This window comes from Heterodontus francisci, chromosome 24, assembly GCF_036365525.1.
Source record: "Heterodontus francisci isolate sHetFra1 chromosome 24, sHetFra1.hap1, whole genome shotgun sequence".
In the NCBI taxonomy this organism is placed as follows: domain Eukaryota; kingdom Metazoa; phylum Chordata; class Chondrichthyes; order Heterodontiformes; family Heterodontidae; genus Heterodontus; species Heterodontus francisci.
The window spans coordinates 65,670,047-65,690,545 of NC_090394.1; the positions used below are offsets into that span (position 1 = coordinate 65,670,047).

Below are 20,499 nucleotides of genomic sequence, written 5' to 3' on the forward strand. Positions count from 1 at the left end.
ACGCTTCAGGTTGATGACCATTCATCATAACTTAAAACTTAGCCAATATGCTAAGTTGCATTGAAAACAACCGCAGGCGTGTATTGTTTTTAGAAAAGATGCTAAAATGTTAACACAGTAAATGAAGATTACCTCAGCACCTCATCTTCCCATTAAGCACTCTACAGCCTTCCGGACTCAACATTGAGTTCAACAATTTGAGAGCCTGACTGACCTTTTTATTATTATTTTATTTTATTTTTTAACCATGTGCTTGCCTTAAACTTGGTTTTTCATGTTTGTGCTTTTGGACAGAGCTGTTCATTATTCTGCCATTAACACTCTCTCTGGATGAATGCTTTGTCTTTCACCGCAGCATTTGTCCCATGAGATGTTTGTTATTTAATCTCTCCTGCCCTCAGCCCTCTCACACACCTTCCCGTTTGTTCTCTTTCTCCCTGTTCCCTCACTTGCTTAAAACCTATTACATTTCTAACCTTTGCCAGTTCTGATGAAATGTCACTGACCTGAAACGTTAACTCTGCTTCTTGCTCCACAGATGCTGCCAGACCTGCTGAGTGATTTCCAGCACTTTCTATTTTTATTTCAGATTTCCAGCATCCACAGTATTTGTCTTTAATTTTAATGAAGATTCCCTACCTGACGCATTTAAAATATGCAAAACTACAATATAAGGCAGTGCAGAATTCATTTGCATGTTGAGTGGGCGGAGGTGGGGAGGTTTGCTCTTAAGGGACTGCTATTACAAGGTGATTCTTGAAGTACAAACTGTGTATTGGAACATCGGTATGTTGAGATCACGGTTAGTGTTGGACACACATTCATCTCATTGCTGTGCTTTGTATGTTTGCAGTTTGAGGTTGTGATCAAGCATCCTCCTGTGTGTGTGCGTGTTGTCAGCAGTTGGTGAGGTTCTCCTGCAGGAGGCAGTGCGTCGCCTGCAATGTTAAAAAAAAAACACTCCAGTGCTATGGGCTGCATTTTTAGTTTCTGATCTGTTTACTCTTTCTATTCTTCCTTTATTTTCAGCAGGCTCTTCTCCGACGTCTCACAGGCGCTCCTGAGTGTGAAGAAACAAAACGTCAACCAAGCGAGTGTTGAAGAGAGAGAGAGAGAGGCAGCGAGCTCTAAAGGCAGAGCAAGAGTTAAGACACAAGAGTAACGCTCCTTAGCCATGGAGAGTTGAATTTGGCTGAAGGGCGCAACGGGCTGGTCAGTTTCACCTCTGCTTTGGGATTGAAACGTACAAAAAGGTCAGAAAACAGCGAGAATCGGAAAGAATGAAAGCTGCTCGCCTCTGCGAGACAGCAGGAAAGTTTTTACTCTGTCGTAGGGGTGTCGTTTTCTTTGCGCTTGCCAAGCCAGAACATGCATCTTTGAGAACCAACTAAAGACAATATTTTTTTTTAAATGTTATTTTTTCCCCCCCCCAAATCTGGTGGGTTTGCTGAGAGAATTGGGAAACTCCCCTTCCACATGCTAGCGGTAAGATCGAAGAAAAGCACAGCAGATCGACGGTGAACTTTTCTCAATGCAGATGCTTCACGCGAAGGACACGCTTTCTGGTGAATTATCCGGGGGTCAGTCTTGCTTTGTTTGGAACGCGTGTGCAGTATTTAGATTTAATTTTTAATTGTTTGTGGTCATTGTTTCTAAATGCACAGTGGTGGTCGATGTGACCATGACTAGCAAGGATGTACTGAGGATACTGTAGAGAGTGATTGCAGCTCGCATGGGGCTTTATAGCTTATAATGATCATGTGCATAGTACATTCATTAATTTGGGATGCAGAGTATTGTTGGCTATCTGAGCTTCGTACACGAGTCAAGTCCAGTAACTTGAATGATGTTATGGGACAGCAGCTTATGTATATAGTATATTAACTGTACACATCAGTATCTGATCTACTATGGAAATCCTATAGATACCAAATTGAAAATGCTTTTCAAAGAGGTTGAACTCTACCCGTTGTACAATATATTTGATTATATATATGTAGGAATTTTATTCACTTTAAAAACTCCACAGTGCTAGGTTATTTTTTGCTAGTCTGGAATTTTTTTTTTGGCAAGTTGACTGCTCAGGAAGGAAGCTGCTTGCCTAAGCTGACAGAATCTAGTGTGCAGTGATGTGAACTGGTCACTAAGTAGGAGGTGAAATTCCTCTCAGTGAAAAGTGGGAGGCTGCCGTTTCTTTAAATGGTTCGCCAGCAAAATTGCACCGTCAGAAATTGTGCATTTCAAAGTCACAGATCCCTGAAAATTTTGCAGCTTTTAAAATATTATAATGGAGAAAATGAGCATCCTTGTCTTTGCATTGGGTGGAATTTCATGTCTAATTGAGTATGATATTATCATCTTTATGTTTGTAAATCTTAGAACTCCAGAAATTTTTGTTAAGGGAAAAATAAACTTAGTTATAACTGGTCATGAAGTCAAATTAAAAACTTAAGCACATTTAGATTTAATTGAAATGTGTTAACTAACCTATTAAATGATCAAATTGCATAAATGGTTTTAACACTTCCTTACCCCCTGTCTTATTAGTATTAATTTTGTTCTATGTAGTATGAAGCAAGGGGTGGTTGAGGCAAATTACACCGATACATTTAAGGGGAAGCTAGGTAAACACATGGGGGAGAAAGGACTAGAATGTTTTGTTGATAGAGTTAGATGCAGAGGAGTGGGAGAAAGCTCACGTGGAGCATAAACACTGGCATGGACCAATTGGGCCAAATGGCCTGTTTCTGTGCTGTACATTCAATGCAATTCTATGCGATATATCTCCACTATGTACTAGATTGAATGTCCCAGTGACAACCCCATTAGAGCAAACGTTAATTATCAACACTGCTACATTGAAAGTATCGAGCTACTTAAATCCTTAGCATTCTACAAGAATTGCATGAAGCAAAATTGCCTCCTAATTATTTTTCATGCAGTGTTTGTAGTGGGACTGACCACGGATGCGAACTTTAGTTTGCAGACAACAGCAAAAAAGTGGCAGTGCACATGATCTTTTACATATGATCATTTGTTAAACATTGTTAGTGCTTTTCCTGAATAAGCATCCAGGAAATTTTTAAATAGCTTTATTGCACAAATATGCAGGGAACACAGCTTTGAACTGGAGTGAATAGATTGAGTGTTATACAATACAATACAATGCCACTGCTGATGTGCTATCAAATCAAAATTGCACTTTTAAAAACTATTGATCACTAATATTTCACACATTTGCTTAAGCAGTAAAAGTGTACAATTCATTGAGTGTTATAGACATGATTTAGACTCATTTTCACTGCAGTTACTGGCCTTAGGAAAGTGTTGGGGAGTTAACTTTACTGGAGTGTTACAGAATGTGACTGGATGCAAAGGAGATTGGTAACATAATGGTAGTGAATTGCGTCATTGTACCACTCTCAGAGCTGATTCTCTTGACTTTACCACAAATTGATCTATTACTCTAACCCTTTCTGCCAACAAGGCATGTTTACGTCTGCAGCAGCATTGTAGTAAAGTGTTGTCAAGTTCTTCCAGAAAAAGTTTTAATAAAATAAAATACAAAAAGTTTTTTTTTAATATAATGGTGGTTATCTATTTTAAATTGCTTTTCATTTCTCTTTTCCCCTCCCAGAATAATAAAGCTGAGCTTTGAATCCAGCTTTGGGGATCTTGTCACACGAGGCTTGTTATTGGTGGTGTTTGCTGCAGTCTTCAGCTGAGAGATTGTAGAGCGGACAGAACTGTTTCTAAATCAGCAGCTGGTGAGGGGACTAATGTATGACCTCCGTTAACGGTCAGTCGTTTCTGAAGTGATCCTCTCAGAGTGCCTTCAACAAGTTCCTACTTCCTCCAGGCTGAAGCACCATTATGTTGCTGAAAGAATACAGGATCTGCATGCCTCTCACTGTGGAAGAGGTGAGTGATTTCCTTTGTTCATCATTTAGTTACAGTTTCCTTTGATAGCACTGGAATGAGACCTTTATCTCCTTTATGGTCAAAATTGAAAATGTGGACTTTGAAGAAAAACAATTGAAATCACTCTCCATTTGCTTTTATTATTGAGCTGAAAATGCTCAATTCTTGAAGTGGATTGCTTGGAAATACCGTACTGTTATGATCAGGTGAGAAAGAGGTCTAGGGTTCCCTTTCAGCCTTCACCTGGTCTTACTGTAAGAGGGTTTAATTTTAAAAACACCATGTTTTTAGTTCCCCCTTGGTGAATCCTTGTTCACCACTTTCCAATTATAAAGCAAAGAAACCAGCAGTTTAAAGAAGAAAAGTTTAAATTTATTAAACTTAAACTCTAATTTGGTTGATGTCTACGGATACACGACGCGTCCATGCTAGCATGCATATGCGATACACGCATGCAAATAGAGACAGAAAAGAGCAGAAGAAAAATAAAGTGGAAAGGTTTGAGGCAATATCGGAAGAGTTGTTGTTACAGTTCTTGGAGCTCACTGTAGACTCCTTGATTGTCGGTAGATCTTGCTTTTCGATGGGGCCCAGTATTCTTCTTAAACCTTGATCGCTGTAGGAGACTTTTCTCTCATGGGGTTCATGTGTCTTCAGTGGATTCAGAGGCTTGTGAGAAAGAGATGGGAGCAAACAGGAGAGAGAGTTTCTCAGTCCAGGAGCAAACAGCTTTCTGCCCAAACAGTTTGTACAAATTGAAAAAACTCAGGTTGCCCAGCAGGTTAGTCATGTGACTAGCTGGTTTGACCATGTCCGTTTGTGTATTCGGCCATCTTAACAGTCAACCTGGAATGTGAGCTCCCCCACCTTCAACGTCTGTTGATCAAAAGTCCATTGTGGTTTGAATGTCAGAGAATGGTGCTTTGGCCTTCCAAACACTGTTAATATGCGAATGTCGTTTCCAGCCACGGCGGATCTGTTCAGCAAGCCCTCCCCTCATTCTAGTAACAGTTTAAAATCAATGTTCATGACAAAATTAATGTGCCTCATTCTTGGCAGGTGGAGGCCTAGCATGACAGTACACACACAGTGACAAAGTGGCCCTCAGAATGCGACTACTGAAAGTTGTATGAAGTGCACATTGTTCTACCAAGTGTAGTTACCTAACAACAGCAGCAGTATGGTAATTAATTACATTTTGATGTAGGTGCGAAGGATAATTTTATATTATTGTGCTGTTAGGGGTGAAGTGAAGAAAGCAGGCTGTCTGTATATGTCCTTTTGGGGGCCATAGCTATAAGATAGTCACTAATAAATGCAATAAGGAATTCAGGAGAAAATTCTTTCCTGAGACAGTGTTGAGAACTTGCTATCAAATGGAGTGGCTGAGGTGAATTGCGTAGATGCATTTCAGAAGCAGCTGGATAAACAAATGTGGGAAAAAGGAATGGAAGGATATGCTAATAGGATGAGATGAAGTAAATCGAGTTGGAGGAGGCTGGTGTGGAGCATAAACACTGGCATAGACTGGTTGGGCCGAATGGCCTGTTTTTGTGCTGTAAATGGAATGTTATCTCTTAACTTTTGAACTTTCTTGTGTGTAACTTTTTTAAAACTCTGTTTTTGGTTCTATGAAAGAAAGCTAGTAAGCAAAGTAAATGATTAAGCAGGGAAGATTTCTTATTTCATTAAATTTTCACTTTGTGCTGCAACCTTCCTTTTTAAAAGGAAGAGTTCAATGTAAGGATGAAGTAAGATTGTTGAGGCGTGTGCACATGTTTCGAGCATTGTACTTTAATTTTGTAGGATTTTCTTTGTTCTTCCACGTTCATGGATATTTATATGTCAGACATTGCGAAGGCAAGTTTTGAGCCAGTGATGAGAATCATTTGCTCCCGTCCGCCTGTCAGATGAGTGGGCCTGGTAGCTAGGCCACAAATAACCTCGATCCTCCAACAGAAGAAGTGTTGTAGTTTAATGCAGTGGGAGCAGGCAGTATGCCGTTGGCTAGAATAGCAGAATCATGCTTGTGACCCATCACATTGCCAAGCTCCCATGACCATGTTTCAAAGACTCTAAAGCAAACTGCTGAGAATTGCATTCTGCAGTTGCCTGATATGATACAGATCAGCCACGATCTCGTTGAATGGCGGAACAGGCTTGAAGGGCTGAATGGCCTACTCCTCTTCCTATATGGAGAATGGACTGTCTCCCTGGAGGACCACACCTCACTTACCTCAGTCTAGAGAGCTTTGGTACAGGTCAACAGAACTTGGGTTTTCCCAGGCGTGAGCTGGGGTATTGCTGGAGTTCGACCAGCTAAAACCAGACAGTTTAGCAATAAGCTTCCTAATGCTTGTCCAGCTGGCAGCAGCCTACCTATTAAGGTGGTTACAGTGTGTGATGTAGAACAGAGCAGGAAGACTCCCAGCCTTCATTGATGGGCCTCCTTACTTAGGTTCTATTAATGAGCCAAGCTCACTGGTCAATCATCAACAAGTACTGCCAGCCTACCTGGTGGGATTGCTCAGTCTACCACAAAGGGCTGATCTGGTTCTGAACTTTCACCATCAGGTGTTTCATCTTGGGAGTCACCTCGACCCCAAAGAAACCTGGCTTGACACCCCTTAACACACCCCTGCTACCTACCCCCCCCCATCGCCCCACCTCTCTTCCCAACCCAGGAGGATAGTCACTGTCTGGGTTATTAGACAACTTACTAGTGCAGTTTGATCCCTCACTAGATGGGCAGCAAGTACCAGGAGCTTCTCACCAGCAGCATAGTGAACAGAGCAACTTGCCAAAAAACGTAAACATTAGCGCATCTGTGAAGCACCTTGGGATGTTTTATTACATTAAAGGCACTACATAAAAACAAGTTGTTGTACGGGTGACAGTTTTCCCTGTTTTCTGACCAGGGCATAGGCACATACCATACCAGTTGGAGGTTCAGAGCTGGCCTTTCAGCAACTGAATTCTAGTTGGCACAGAGCCCTGGGCACATAAGTGTATTTTCTTTTATGCAGCCTGCAGCTAAAGTTTTCCAGCATCTCTCATCCCAGGTATCAGAGTTTCTTCTTCAACTATAATGTGGGTATCAAAGTGGTGGAAGGATCTGCACAGGGCATCTCACATAGTGCCGGAAACCATAATATAATGAACATCCAAGTCTGTTTTGTTATGTTATTCAGATACTCAATGCAGCCTACATTCCTTAGTACTCCAAACAGGACATGATTGCAGGTGGGGGCAGCAATGGCAGGCCACCACAGAGAGGCCTGAGCATTGAAGTAAATTTGGCCCTGGGCCTCATCAGAATACATCAGGCGAGCAGTGGGTGCCAGTCAGGCAAATGGTACTGAGGATGAGCTTGTAATGGCCCATAGTTGTTTAGTGCAGCCAGGACATGCACTCACACTCCTTCCGACTTCACTAAGTACTAAAAGCTTTCAAGGTTTTTGGGTCCTTTTTTGAGTAGCCTCTGGCGGTCGACTTTAAGGATTACGGGCTAGGCTGCTTCATGCCGGAAAATGTCAACCCAGCATCACAACGTCTGACAAATGTCGTATGTTTGTATAAGCGAGGGCGTGAAAGGTTCTCGGGGGTAGGTGGAAATGTGAAGTAATCAGTTCAGCCGTGAACTTATTGAATGGAGGAGCAGGCCCAAGGGGCCAAGTGGCCTACTCCTGCTCCTAATTCGCAATGGAATTTCAGTATCATCCTTGCTAAAGTTGCCTCAGCAATGTGATCCGGCCATAATTGAATGTGAATAATCAGAATAGAATGAATACAATTCATGTGACATTTGTGAAATCTAATTTTCATTGAAACAATAGCATTAAAATGAATGTACTCTGTGCATGAGATTGAAACATTAGCAATATAATTGCCATGGTAAAATTAAATTTGCATCACAAAATATCACTTTTAAAGAGTTATTTATATATTTGCTCCATCAATCAGGCCGCTATTTATTTACAAAATGTAATAAGTTGCTGAACTTGTCATTGAAATCATATTGCATAACTAGTTACATTGTGATAATCTTATACAGAACGATATACCCCATTTCCATTTCATATGCTTAAAATTAGAATCCTGCTTGCAATATGTATAATTAAAATTTGACACCGACTGCGTATTGTTTTATTAAAATTGTTCTGATTTTTTTAATAACTCTAATAGCAATTTTTCACTTCCTCATATATTTTACTTAATTATGCACATAATATTTTAATGAAAATGAATTAAAGAAAGACTTGCATTTATAGAGCGCCTCACACACCCTCCGAACATCCAACAGCATTTTACAGCATATACTTTTGAAGTGTTGTAATGCAGGAAATTTGGCAGGCCAATTCACACACAACAAGCTCCCACAAACAACAATGACCAGATAATCTGTTTTTGTGGTGCTGAGGGATAAATATTGTCCAGGAGCACCCTGCGTTTTTTCATTGGATCTTTTATATCCATCGTAGAGAGCAGATGGGGCTGCAGTTTAACATTTCATCTGACAGTGCTGTACTCCCTCAGTATTGTACTGGAGTGCCAGAATTTGTGCTTAAGTTTCTGGAGTTGACTTAAACCCATAAAATTGTGGCTCAGAAGTGAGAATACTACCAGCTGAGCCACATCTGACATTGCTGTGTAAGCCTATAGTGACCCAGGGAGAGTTGAAGAATAGTCAATTCTAATGAGCACAAGTCCATGTTCAAATGGTAAGATGGGTATGGAGATCACCAAGGTGATACATAGGGTGTGCAGACAGACGAGAAGAGGTGAGCAAACTTAAAGGGGAATGGGTGGGCAGGCCACAGAGGTGTGCAGATATCAGTGGGGACCTGGCCTGTGGGCAAGTTAGCACAAATGGTAGAGAGATGCATGGACTACTAGGGGCAGAGTTTGATGAAGACTTGGAGAATGGGCAGAGAGGGAATGAGTGTTGAGAGGACCTCCATATGGGGAATCAAGCACTGGAGAAGGCACAATAAATCCAAATGATTTCGCTGGCACAGGCACTTTGGGCTGAATGGCATCTTTGCTGTATCATATTGTGAGAACAAAGATAGAAAATACTTTTGCACTAAACCATTGTACAGCAACATTCACTGTGATAAAACATTCCAATAACAAGATGTTGGATAACTTCCCAAAACTCAAATCTTTTATGCATGTGGGTAGAAGAAGGTAATTATTTAACCGGGCTCATCTGGGTTTCAATGCAGCTGGTTGATTGTTTTGTGTGTTGCTAAGTTGCAAAAGAGCTGAATTCCAGAGATGAGGTGACAGTGACTGCCCTTGATATCAAGACAGCAGTTCACTGAATGTGGCATCAAGGAGCCTTTGCAAAATTGAAGTCAATGGGAATCAGGAGGAAAACTCTCGGCTGGTTGGAGTCATACCTAGCACAAAGGAAGATGGTTGTGGTTGACATCACTGCAGGAGTTCCTCAGGGTATTGTCCTCAGCCCAAGCATCTTCAGCAGCTTCATCAAAAGGCCTTCCCTCCATCATAAGGTCAGAAGTGGGGAGGCGGTCCGTGCCTGCATGCAGCAAGACCTGGACAACATTCAGGATTGGGCTGATAAGTGGCAAGTGACATTTGTACCACACAAGTGCCAGGCAATAACCATCTCGAACAGGAGAGAATTTAACCATCTCCCCTTGACATTCCACAGCATTACCATTTCTGAATCCCCCACCATTAACATACTGGGGGTTACCATTGACAAGTCACTTAACTCGACCAGTCAAATAAATACTGTGGCTACAAGGGCAGGTCAGAGGCTGGGAATTCTGTGGCGAGGAACTCACCTCCTGTCTCCCTAAAGACTGTCCACCATCTGCAAGGCTCGCCAGACATGTGATGGAATACTCTCCACTTGCTCAGTTGATTGCAGCTCCAACAACAGTCAAGAAGCTCAACACCATCCAGGACAAAGCAACTGGTTTGATTGACACCCATTCACCACTTCAAACATTCATTCCTTCCACCACTGGCACACAGTGGCAGCATTGTGTACCATCTACAAGATGCGCTGCAGCAACTCACTAAGGCGCCATCAAAAGCACCTAGAAGGACAAGAGCAGCAGACATGTACGCACCTAGGATTGCAACCACCTGCATATTGCCCTCCGAGTCACTCACCATCCTGACTTGTAACTATATCGCAGTTCCCTCACTGTCGCTGGGCCAAAATCCTGGAAATCCCTCCTTCACACCACTGTGGACTGCAACGGCCCAAGAAGGCAGCTCACCACCATCTTCTCGAGCAATTCGGGATGAGCAATAAATGCTGGCCTAGCCAGCGACACCCACATCCCAAGGATGAATATAAAAAAAACATTAATTGAGTTGTTGACTAATCCCAGCGATCAATCTCTGTCAATTAGTCTACAACAGACACAGACATGAGATGAGGAAATCCCCAGTGGTGGAGAACATCGGAAGCCATAAATCCAGAGCCAATTGTTCTTCACACCCACGGTACACTTACCACATGCTATGTTTCAAATTACTCATACACTGCAGCTCAAGTATATAGACACCATATGTCAAAGCCCCTGGTGTAGGGAGGAGATCAATCAGCTAGGGCACCCAGGATCCACCATGGGTGACACAATGGTCAAGTAGACCCTGGAGTCTTGCTGTTCAACCCACACATAAAAAATGGCCAGAGAGTTGCATGGACCAGGGAACCAGTCAATGCTTTCAGGAGAGAAAGGGAGAAAATTTCACAGGAGAATAACCGTACTTGTCTTATTCATCAGAGCATCGGTATGAAATTGCAATATTGATATCTGCTGCCACTAGTATCAATTAAAATGAGTATTTACATAGAGTTTAACAGATTGAATTTGCCTCAGCAGAAAGGCTTTTATAATTTTTTCTGAATAGTAAGTCAAGTTGTGTAGTTTGTAGGTGCAAGATTCTACCTTCCCGCTGAGTGGGGACAAACAACATTATCTAGCTGGCTTTTTGCTTTGCTTTGATAAAAACATTTCCATTGCGCTGATTAGCTTTTATTTTGGTGGATAAGAAGATGGTCTCAAGACGGACGAAGACTAAACCACAGTTTACACAGCAAAAGAGCAGTGTGCAAGTAAAGAGGCCAATCTGTTAGCAAACAGTGCCTGTAGTTATACACGTCATGATTCAGGGTGGGTGGGGGTCAGGCAGGGGGAATCTGAGATTTTACAAATGACTAAATGTGTGTGTACAAGGCTATTGTACATTTTGACTGCTTTGCTTGGCTTACTCCTGATAGTTCAATTGCTAATCTCAAATACTATTCTGAAGTAAAGCGATCAGCAATGTCAACAGTTGGCCAAATCTGTTCACATAAACCCTTCATCTGTCAGACACAGCACCTGTTTAACAAGAAGGTTGAAGTTTGACTGCAGTACGAAGCAGCTTTTAAAACTCACAGTGTACTTTTGAATTAGTCTGAGTAGCATCTTTGTTGTAAAAATCATATTTTCTTCCTATTTGGTCGTTTGGTCATATTTCATGATGGAGGGAGGGTCATTGATGTGAATATTTGACTTGGAAACCAGGACACCATGATCACCATTTCTGTCTAATCAATGGATGTTGTGTACAGAAGAGAAAATTGCATTTTAATTCTGCTTTCCCTTGCATTAAGCAGACGTGACAAGCTAGAGACGCAGTGGGTGAATACATTTTCTTTTCATTTATATAGTACATCCAGGCTAGATCTGTAAGATGAATGGTTGTGAAGTATTTAAGGAGTCTGAACTCATTTTCTTCTGCTGCAGCACAAACTGTGGATTGGGGCTTGAATGCACAATCTTCTGACTCAGAGGCAAGCAGGCCACCACTGAGCCAAGGCTGACACCTAGTACTTGTACAGCCATCACATACAGGATTGGAGAGTGTTTCTATGCTGAAAATTATGGCTAAGGGCTGCCCAGGTTTTAAAGTGCATTTAGCAATATTGACAATTGGTCATTAGCTTTGGATTTGGTTTCAACTTTGCAGGATCCTGAATTTTGAAGCCTTGCCACTAACTCCAAGCCCACATTTCCATTGAGGATTGAATTTTCAGCTGCACTGAAGATTGTACTGAGCACAACATGACACAGATGAACGAATATATATGTAGGGAGGATGATCTGCCTGCCGACCCTCCCAGTTAATGGAAGAGGAGGCTCTTGTGGAAGGGAATCCAAAGGATTAAATACTAAGTGTTTCGACACTGAGAGATAATTATCATGTCAAATATAGTGTGAAATTGCCTTCAAAGTGGTAACAGCACCAAGACTGACTCAGTGGTTTAAAAATCTTGTTCGGTTGGATCAACACTTTAGTGACGTTTATCTTTGCGACAGCACACCTCTATCCTGCTGACTTGTCTGTGCTGTACCGCTGTCTGAATGACCTGTGCTCAGCAGGTCTTTTCTGTCACTTTAGGCTTAGGCTTTTTCTTAGTTGTTGAAATGTTAAAACCTTGTTACAACAATATAACCCGGCAGCTCTTGGAGTTGGACATTAAAAGGATTCTATAAGACAGATATGGAGAAACTATCTCCTCTGGTGGGGCAAGTGGACAATGCGAGGGGACAGAACCTTAAAATTAGAGCTGGGTCAATCAGGAGCAAAATCAGGAAGCACTTTTTCCACACAAAGGATAGTAGAAATCTGGAATTCTCATCCCCCAAAAGGACTGAGCTGCAAACATGTACTGAGGTAAGGTTATCAAGGGCTATAAAGCAAAGGCAAATAAATGGTGTTGAGGTGCAGATCAGCCATGATCTAATTAATTGGTGGAGCAGCCTTGAGGGGCTGAATGGCCTGCTCCTGTTTCTTGATTTTTTAGATACCCTTGTATTTGTGGTGCACTGCTGGTGACAATAGTATAGGCTCCACACCCGCGGCTGTACATGCTACTGTAAACAAGGTGAACTCTGCTTCCCTGGTACCCAGATGCCAACTTGTCATGAGCCCTAAGGATGGAGATTTGAAACATGGCTAACGCTATGGCCCCTATAACAGAGGTCACTGGCCCTCAAAGATTGACACGAGGGTCAGTGGTCTTCACTCAAGCCCCAACCAAGCCAACTCAACTGAACCAAGAGATCTGTGTTCAAACCTCTGCCTTAACATAATGTTTCACATTGAATGCCATGAGGCAGGTTTTGCCAGCTTTTGGCCAGGCCATTGATTGTGACACCAGGTGAGATTTTTTAAAATTCATTTATAGAATGTGGGTGTGACTGGCAAGACCAGCATCTGTTGCCCATCCCTGATCGCCCTTAACTGCTTGCTAGGCCATTTCAGTTAAGAGTCAACCACATTGTTGTGGGTCCAGAGTTACATACAGTCCAGACCAGGTAAAGATGGCAGATTTCCTTCTCCAAAGGACATTAGTGACATTAGTGTTTAACAACAATCCAGTCGTCATTACTGATAGTAGCTTTTTACTTCCACATTTATTTATTAACTGAATTTAAATTTCCCCAGCTGCCATGTGGGATTTGTGCTCTTTTCTTCAGATCATTAGTGCAGGCCTCTGGATTGGAGACCCAGTGATAACTTGTGCTACCTTACCCGACTATAGGGCAAATTTTACAAACTTGTATTTGCCACAGAGGCTTGATCGCTGCGTGCACGATTTCACAAAATCACCCCTTGTGAACATAGGCAGCGCTTCCTGATGGCAAATGATGGTGCAGCAACCTGCACCATCTCTGCTTTCCCACTGAAAGCAGCAAGGCAGTGGACATCAGTGGGGATCTAAAAGTGGAGGGAGAAAAAGGAGCAGGAAAAGATGTTGCTATCTCAAACTTTTGAAGTGACATTTCTAAAGAATTCTTTGCTTGCTAAAGTGTTATAGGGTGCATTTTCCCGTCCTGACACAATGCATTATTCATAGTGAGCTTCTGCCTCATATTGAACCTGTCTGGGAGGCTGACAAAAAGAGAACAGGGGAAAATCTCACAAGTCATCAGTCTTTAAAGGCCTGTTGCTAAAATTTAAAGGCTTGTGCCACTTCAAGGTAACTGACTGGATTTTGGGCCAAACATTTTTGTAGACTTTAGAAAAGTTTGTTATAAAAGCATAGTTCAGCTTTTACAGAAATAAATAAATTGCTGCCAAAGTAAGTGCAGAGGCAGGAAATAGAGTTTGGTGGTAAGCGATGGGGTGATGTATTAGTGACACCTCTTCTTTGGTAGCTGGCAAAGTGGAGGTGCTGCTTCATGAGATGGATATGAGAAGAGATCCCTGGTCATTCTCCCATGAGTGCACAGTGTTGCATGCCTCACAAAAGGTGATGCCCAGGGCCAAGACTTTGGACAGTCCTGGCATGACCTGGGAACTGGCATGGTAGAAGCTGGTATCCATCAAGGAAGCTGTCAAGATAAGACATCCAAAGGTATTATTTACCAGGCAGATGACCCAAGTACACATAGTACAAAGTAAACCTGTCCCACGTTTACTGCTGGCTCATGTCATGCCCTTGGACAACCCTGCAGCTCTTTCTTTGATTACCGTGCATGCCCAACTTGCCTTCTCAACTTACAGCTGACACCATTGGCATACTCACATCTTCAAGGGCTTGGCATGTAAACTCGTTGTGCAACATTCTGTCTGGTCACTTACTGATACATGGAGCACTCTGCAAGATGGCCACATGGCTGGCACCAATAACCCCTTCACTTTGGGGATGGCAAGTGATATTGGGCAGCCATGTCATATTGCTGCTGCTATTCCGTGTGACATGCTGACCTGTTCATTCATCACTTTTTTGATACGTGTGTGGGCGCACATTGATAGATATTTCAAATGACACCACCCACCACCCCCCCCCCACTCCGCCCCACCCAGAAAGAGGCTGAGTCAAAAATTGGTTGCTGAATGAGAAGGCCTTGGTTCCCAATGGCAGTGCTGTGCCTATGGTTGCAGATGCCATCACAGCAGATGGCATGGAGCTACAGACAAGCTACAACCTAGGTCAGGGGCCAGGCCAGCAGATATGGCTGATGATATAACAGGGTGAGGGTGGTGTGGGGAGTCAGGCTTGCTTATCTTCCTCGAGTAACTTCTTTCATCTTACACTACTTCGTCCATGATATATTAACGGATTGCTGATAGCATCCCCACCATTAATTTTAATTTGACTTTGCCAACCACCTTTGTTATTCTTTGAGCTCCCATGGAAGTGTGTATTATAGGGGTTCATTTTTCATGTATCTTTTTTGCTCCAATGCTCTTCCCGTTCTGCTGCAATTTCAGTACTGATTCAGTTGGAGTCAGCTTTCTGACAAGTTAGCAGATGTTATTTTAGGTTATTTTTGATTCTGTGCAAGCTATTTGCACTGTTGGGAGGAAACAAAATTTTCCTCTATACCTCTTTGAAAAATCATAGATGAAACAATTTTTCGTAAAAACGCCAACAAAAATAACTGACAGAAGCCATGTGAAAAGCATACTGTAAAACTGGGAAAGGTTGAAAATTCTTGGAGCCTTCGAGCTCTCTGAATGTTAAGGGAGTGTGCAGCTCAAACCCAACCCAAATAGATACAAAACTGCATCAGACTGCATTTCAATCAGTGATGATATTTGGATGAAGCAGTGGCTCTTTTACAGCTAGATAATTTTTAGCTGATCCAAAAGGCCTGCATTTGGCTCTGAAAGGTTGCAGATGAAATAATTATGCATCCAAGTCAGTCTTCTGATCTCTACATTCTTCCACCACTGGACTTGACAACCAGAAGATCTCCCTGAGTTACCAGAGCAGGAGGCCTCAAACATTTTGTTTTCATTCACCACTTAGATGGCTGCCGTACAGACCACGTGGGAAGGTTACATCAGTTTTCCCATTAATTTGCACACACCTAATGGTGCCATATTAACCAAAATAATGTTCACATTTATCCACCAGCGAATGTGCAGCACTGAGAGCAGGCCTTTCCGAACCTCCAGACCCACCACATTGAAACAGGAGAAATGAACCAAGTAAGGGTTAGTAGTACAAATAGAAGCTTGAGTTGGTCGTGCTCCATGGGCCAGAGCACCAGAGGTTACAGACTGCATAAAGTCCATCATTTGGACAGCTCAGAGTTAGACAATTTAGTGTGCAATAAAATCCCTCCAGTTCGGGTAAAATCCAGTGCATAAATTGTACATTTAGGCAGGTTTTAATGATGACTGAAGCCGGGGACGTGCTGGTCCAAGCAATAATCTTTGCTTTGCACACAAACTGCGAGTGTAAAAATCATAGGCATTACGTTTACACCAGTCTAATACTTACACTGGTTGTCATGGCAATATTATGCTGTGCATTTGTAGATCTAGGATTTATTCACCATGCTTTGAAGGATTTATTATTGGTATTCTATAAGACTGCGTAAACATTTTAACAGTTTATTTTGGATGGTGAAATTGGCATTGGAAATTTGTATAGAGGGAACATTTTAGAAAAAGGTAATTTTGTTCCAAGTTGTCACTGACATTTTTTTATGATGTGCGTGGCAGGTAATATTTAAAGCCCCAAGGTTTAGTATTCTCAATGCTATTTTTCTGACTGACTCATCATTTTCTGTCTAATTGCCTATTGTACTCTGCCTACCCAGACTGCCTTGACAATAGAATCTCTATTATGAAAACTGTTTGCTTAATTTCAGAACCTTAACTGGGAACAAGGGAGCAAAGCAGTCTGACCGACTGAATAATGTTCGAGCCAGTAGGAGCATGTTTGATAGACTGGAATTTGAAGGGAGGAGCTGCTTTCATAGTGTCAAAAGATAAAGGCACTTCTAATGGATTTGTGATGATGACAGCTTCCAGTTAATAATGAGCATCATTTTTGACTCTGCCATAAATGAAGCCAATTATTAATTATTCAAATTTGACTGCTTTAACGTAGCGAGAAAGCCACTACATCTATGCACATAATGGGATTTATTATTCTGGTGCTGGTAAAGAGCAGAAAATGGAACCCTAGACTAAACATGTTTCTCCAAAATAGGACTCGTCACTGATAACACGGTCCATAAAAAAAAATCAAAAACATTCCTAAATTGTAGAGTTTGTCTGTTGATGGGGGCCTTTAACAAGAGTAGTCTGTATTTGCAAAAATAGGAAATTATGATATTTATGATACTTGCCAACCATGGCTCAGTGAAGGACTCGTGAGTTAGGAGGTGATGGATTCAAGCTCCACTCTTGAGACTTGAGTACAATATCTAGGCTGACACTCCAGTGCCCTACTGAGGGAGTGCTGCAGTGTCAGAGGTGCTGTCTTTCAGATGAGATGTTAAACCGAGGCCCCACGTGCCTTCTCAGATGGATGTAAAAGATCCCATGGCACTGTTTCGAAGAAGAGCAGGGGAAGTGTCCCCAGTGTCCTGGCCAGTTTTCATCCCTCAGCCAACACTTAAAACAGATGATCTGGTCATTTAACTCATTGCTGTTGGTGGGATCTTGCTGTGCGTAAATTGGCTGCCACGTTTCCTCACATTGCAACCGTGACTACATTTCAAAAGTACTACATTGGACGTCCTGCGGTTTTGAAAGATGCCCTATAAATACAAGTCCTTTTATATCAAAAAAATAGCTGCTTCTAATTCTAACTGTTGAAGTGGTTTCAAAGTGGTTCTATGTGGGAACGGAGGAACAGGAGGAGGCTACTAAGCCCTTCAAGCCCATTCCGCTTTTCAGTTAGGTCATTGCTGAGCTGTATCTCCATCTACCCGCATTGGTTCTGTAACCTTTAAAATACCCTTGCCGAACAAAAATTTATCAATCTCCATTTTGGAATTTTCAATTGATCCCCAACCTCAACAGCTTTTTGGAGAGAGAGTTCCAGATTTCCACTACCCGTTCTGACATCACCTGTGAATGGCCTGGCTCTAATTTTAAGGTTATGCTCCATTGTTCTGGACCCACCCATCAGAGGAAATAGTTCCTCTCTATCTACCCTAACAAATCCTTTAAATCATCTCAAACATCTCAATCAGATCACCCCTTAATCTTCTAAACTCAAGGGAATACAAGCCCAATCTATGCAAGCTGCCCTCATAATTTAAGCCTTTTATCCCAGGTATCTTTCTGGTGGAACTACATGAAAACTATTCAAAGTTTTTAATCCCTTGTTTACCTATTGTGTGATATGACAATGTAAAAGGAGATGTTTGATTGGGAAAACCCAATGATACTGGACGTAAGGAATGACATTGCTCTTTCTCCTTCTTATTCATTATTGGAGACAAAATATTTTGGATTGCTCAGTTCAAATGATGAAGATATCCTGACCTGGGAAGGTCAGCACTACCAGTGCAGTGGGAGTAACCAGGGAATCAACTTTGTTTTCTTTAAAAATAAGTGTTTGAAGAATGCTTCCTGTTTTCAAAAAGATTCCACTGCTGCTGACATCAATAGAAGGACAGACTGCGAGTCTCTGGAGTGCTCATTTAGTACACAATGGTTTGGAACTTTTTTGTTTGTTAATGCGAGTTCTTTGCGGTTTTATCTGATCCCAGCTTCTTGCTACTGGTCCTGCAGTTTCTAATGTATTTCTCAAGTGTGTCTCCTACAATTTTCCAACACAGTTTCCTTGGGTGTATTCACGTTCGAGTCCGGTTGTTTGACGCACAATGATGATTCATTGGTTATTTCTGCCTCTCCATTACTTGTGTTGGGAGCTGAATTCCTCACTGCTGAGTTGTGAAGAAGTTGACTCTCTAAGTTAAAATTCCTGTTGTCTTTGATGAGGTCACACACTTTGGAGGTCATATTAACCCATGGGATTGATGGAATGTTGCTGTTACACCCTGCCCAATATTGACGTCGATGGAGAGTAAAATCGGGCGGGCTATAATACCAGCGTTGCACCCAATCCTGTCAGTTTCCCGAAGAGTGGGTTGGATTAAAATTGTCCAAGTTGCCTCCGTGTAGAAGTAACTATGGAGACTCTGCAGTATGTCCATTCTCTTCAAAACCAGCATCCATTGGAAAAGTTACCACAAAGTGGTGAGCGAGCTGGCACAGAAGATCCCACAGTCGTCACTCAGAACATCTTCAATAAAATGTAGGCCGGAATTTTACGCTCCCCCGCCGGGAGCAGCCTGGGTGGCGCGGGGGCGTAAAATCAGTTGGAATGGTAGGAGGTGCTGTGCCCATCGTCTACCTGCTCCCTTTGGTATCTTACCAGTGGTGGGGGAGGTGGCAGTGCCTTTACATCACTGGAGGCCCTTAAGTAGCCACTTAAGTGCCTCTTCCCACCACCACTGGTATTTCACCAGCGGCAGATGGGCACTTTGCCACCTGGGTAGGCTGCCCAGTAATACCTGGAGGCCTCCTTGCGGGCTGGGGCTGGGGAACCCTCCTGATCAGGGCACTCTGTGCCCCACAGGGGGCCCCCCTCAGCGGCACAAGTGTCCCTGCTGGAACAACGCCCCCCCCCGCCCTCTCAATTGACCCCCCCCCCCCCACTTCACTGGGCCAATCAGCCAGGCTTTGGAGACCCCTGATCCCACTTAGCTTTTTCTCCAGCCTCCATCATTTGCTGGATCTGGAGCCTGTTGCAGTCCCAGCAGTGGCCACCACTCCTGCTGGTGCTGCTGGGACTGAGAAGCTGCCAGTCCTCTGATTGGTCAGCAGCTCTTGGAGGTGGGACATCCTGCCTCAGAGGGGTGGAAACCACAACTGCAGGCAATTAAGTGCCCGAGCCACGCAAAATGCGGTCATGGCTGCCAGGGCTGGTGGACAAGGGCTCCTCCCCGGCATTCCACCTGGTGGGCTCATGAAATTCCAGCTGTAATCCCCTTCAACAGGGCATTGGAGACCTCAAAGCTTAGTGACATGCAGGAGTGAAGTTGAAACTGCCTAAACCAGTTCTGTATCTAAGCATAAAAGAGCTATATAGACTGCAAGATGTGTTCTTATTACTGCTCTTTATTCTTACAGGAACATTTATATTCACTCACTGCCCCCTCTTCTCTAAATGGGATGATCTATGTGTGTCCCTTTAATGCAAGTACTACTGAGACTAGTAAATTGTAACAAGGCGTGTGCACAGGACTTTGGGGAAACTCTGCAGCAGGGAAAGCAGTTACAGTCTTCCTGAAAATGTTAATATGCCTCGCAGGCCAAAGTCGAATTTGTCTTGGAGCCAGCACATATTTTTGACATAAGATTGGGAAAAAAAAAATTCTATGCACGGGCAGCGGGGGAAGAATTGAAGAATCTATGTGGTATCACTTGATCTGTAAATGGCCTGACAATAAATGGGTGGAGGGCCAGGGAATAGTATTTGTAAAAGATGCGAAAAAGACTGAGCAAAATGCTAGAAGGCTAAGACTGGTGAAATCTTTTTTTGGGGCGGTGTTCACGAGGTTGTTCAATTGGGGAAAATCAGAAAGCTTGGTCAGGTTCTGCTATATATGCTTTGTGTTACCCTGTTGAAGTTTGTGTGGTTGTCAGTAAGTCATGCACAAAGTGATTGGTCGCCATCACAGTTACAAATGCTCAGGATGTGCATCATCTCTAATAGTGAGAACTTTTGGAATCAGGAAAAGCCAATTGGCCCAAACAAATCCATCCTTTTCACAT

The 20,499-nt window shown here is 42.6% G+C and overlaps 1 protein-coding gene across 1 annotated transcript in view; it reads left to right on the forward strand.

The window, feature by feature from the left end:
• The first annotated feature begins 935 nt into the window (after positions 1 to 935).
• The window catches only part of LOC137383479 (cytoplasmic phosphatidylinositol transfer protein 1-like), a 273,622-nt gene continuing 254,058 nt past the window's right edge, over positions 936 to 20,499 (forward strand). The window contains exons 1-2 of the mRNA XM_068056450.1: positions 936 to 1,580; positions 3,638 to 3,921. Coding sequence (XP_067912551.1) covers positions 3,874 to 3,921 — 48 coding nt within the window. The 5' untranslated portion in view covers positions 936 to 1,580; positions 3,638 to 3,873. The remainder of the gene's footprint in view (positions 1,581 to 3,637; positions 3,922 to 20,499) is intronic.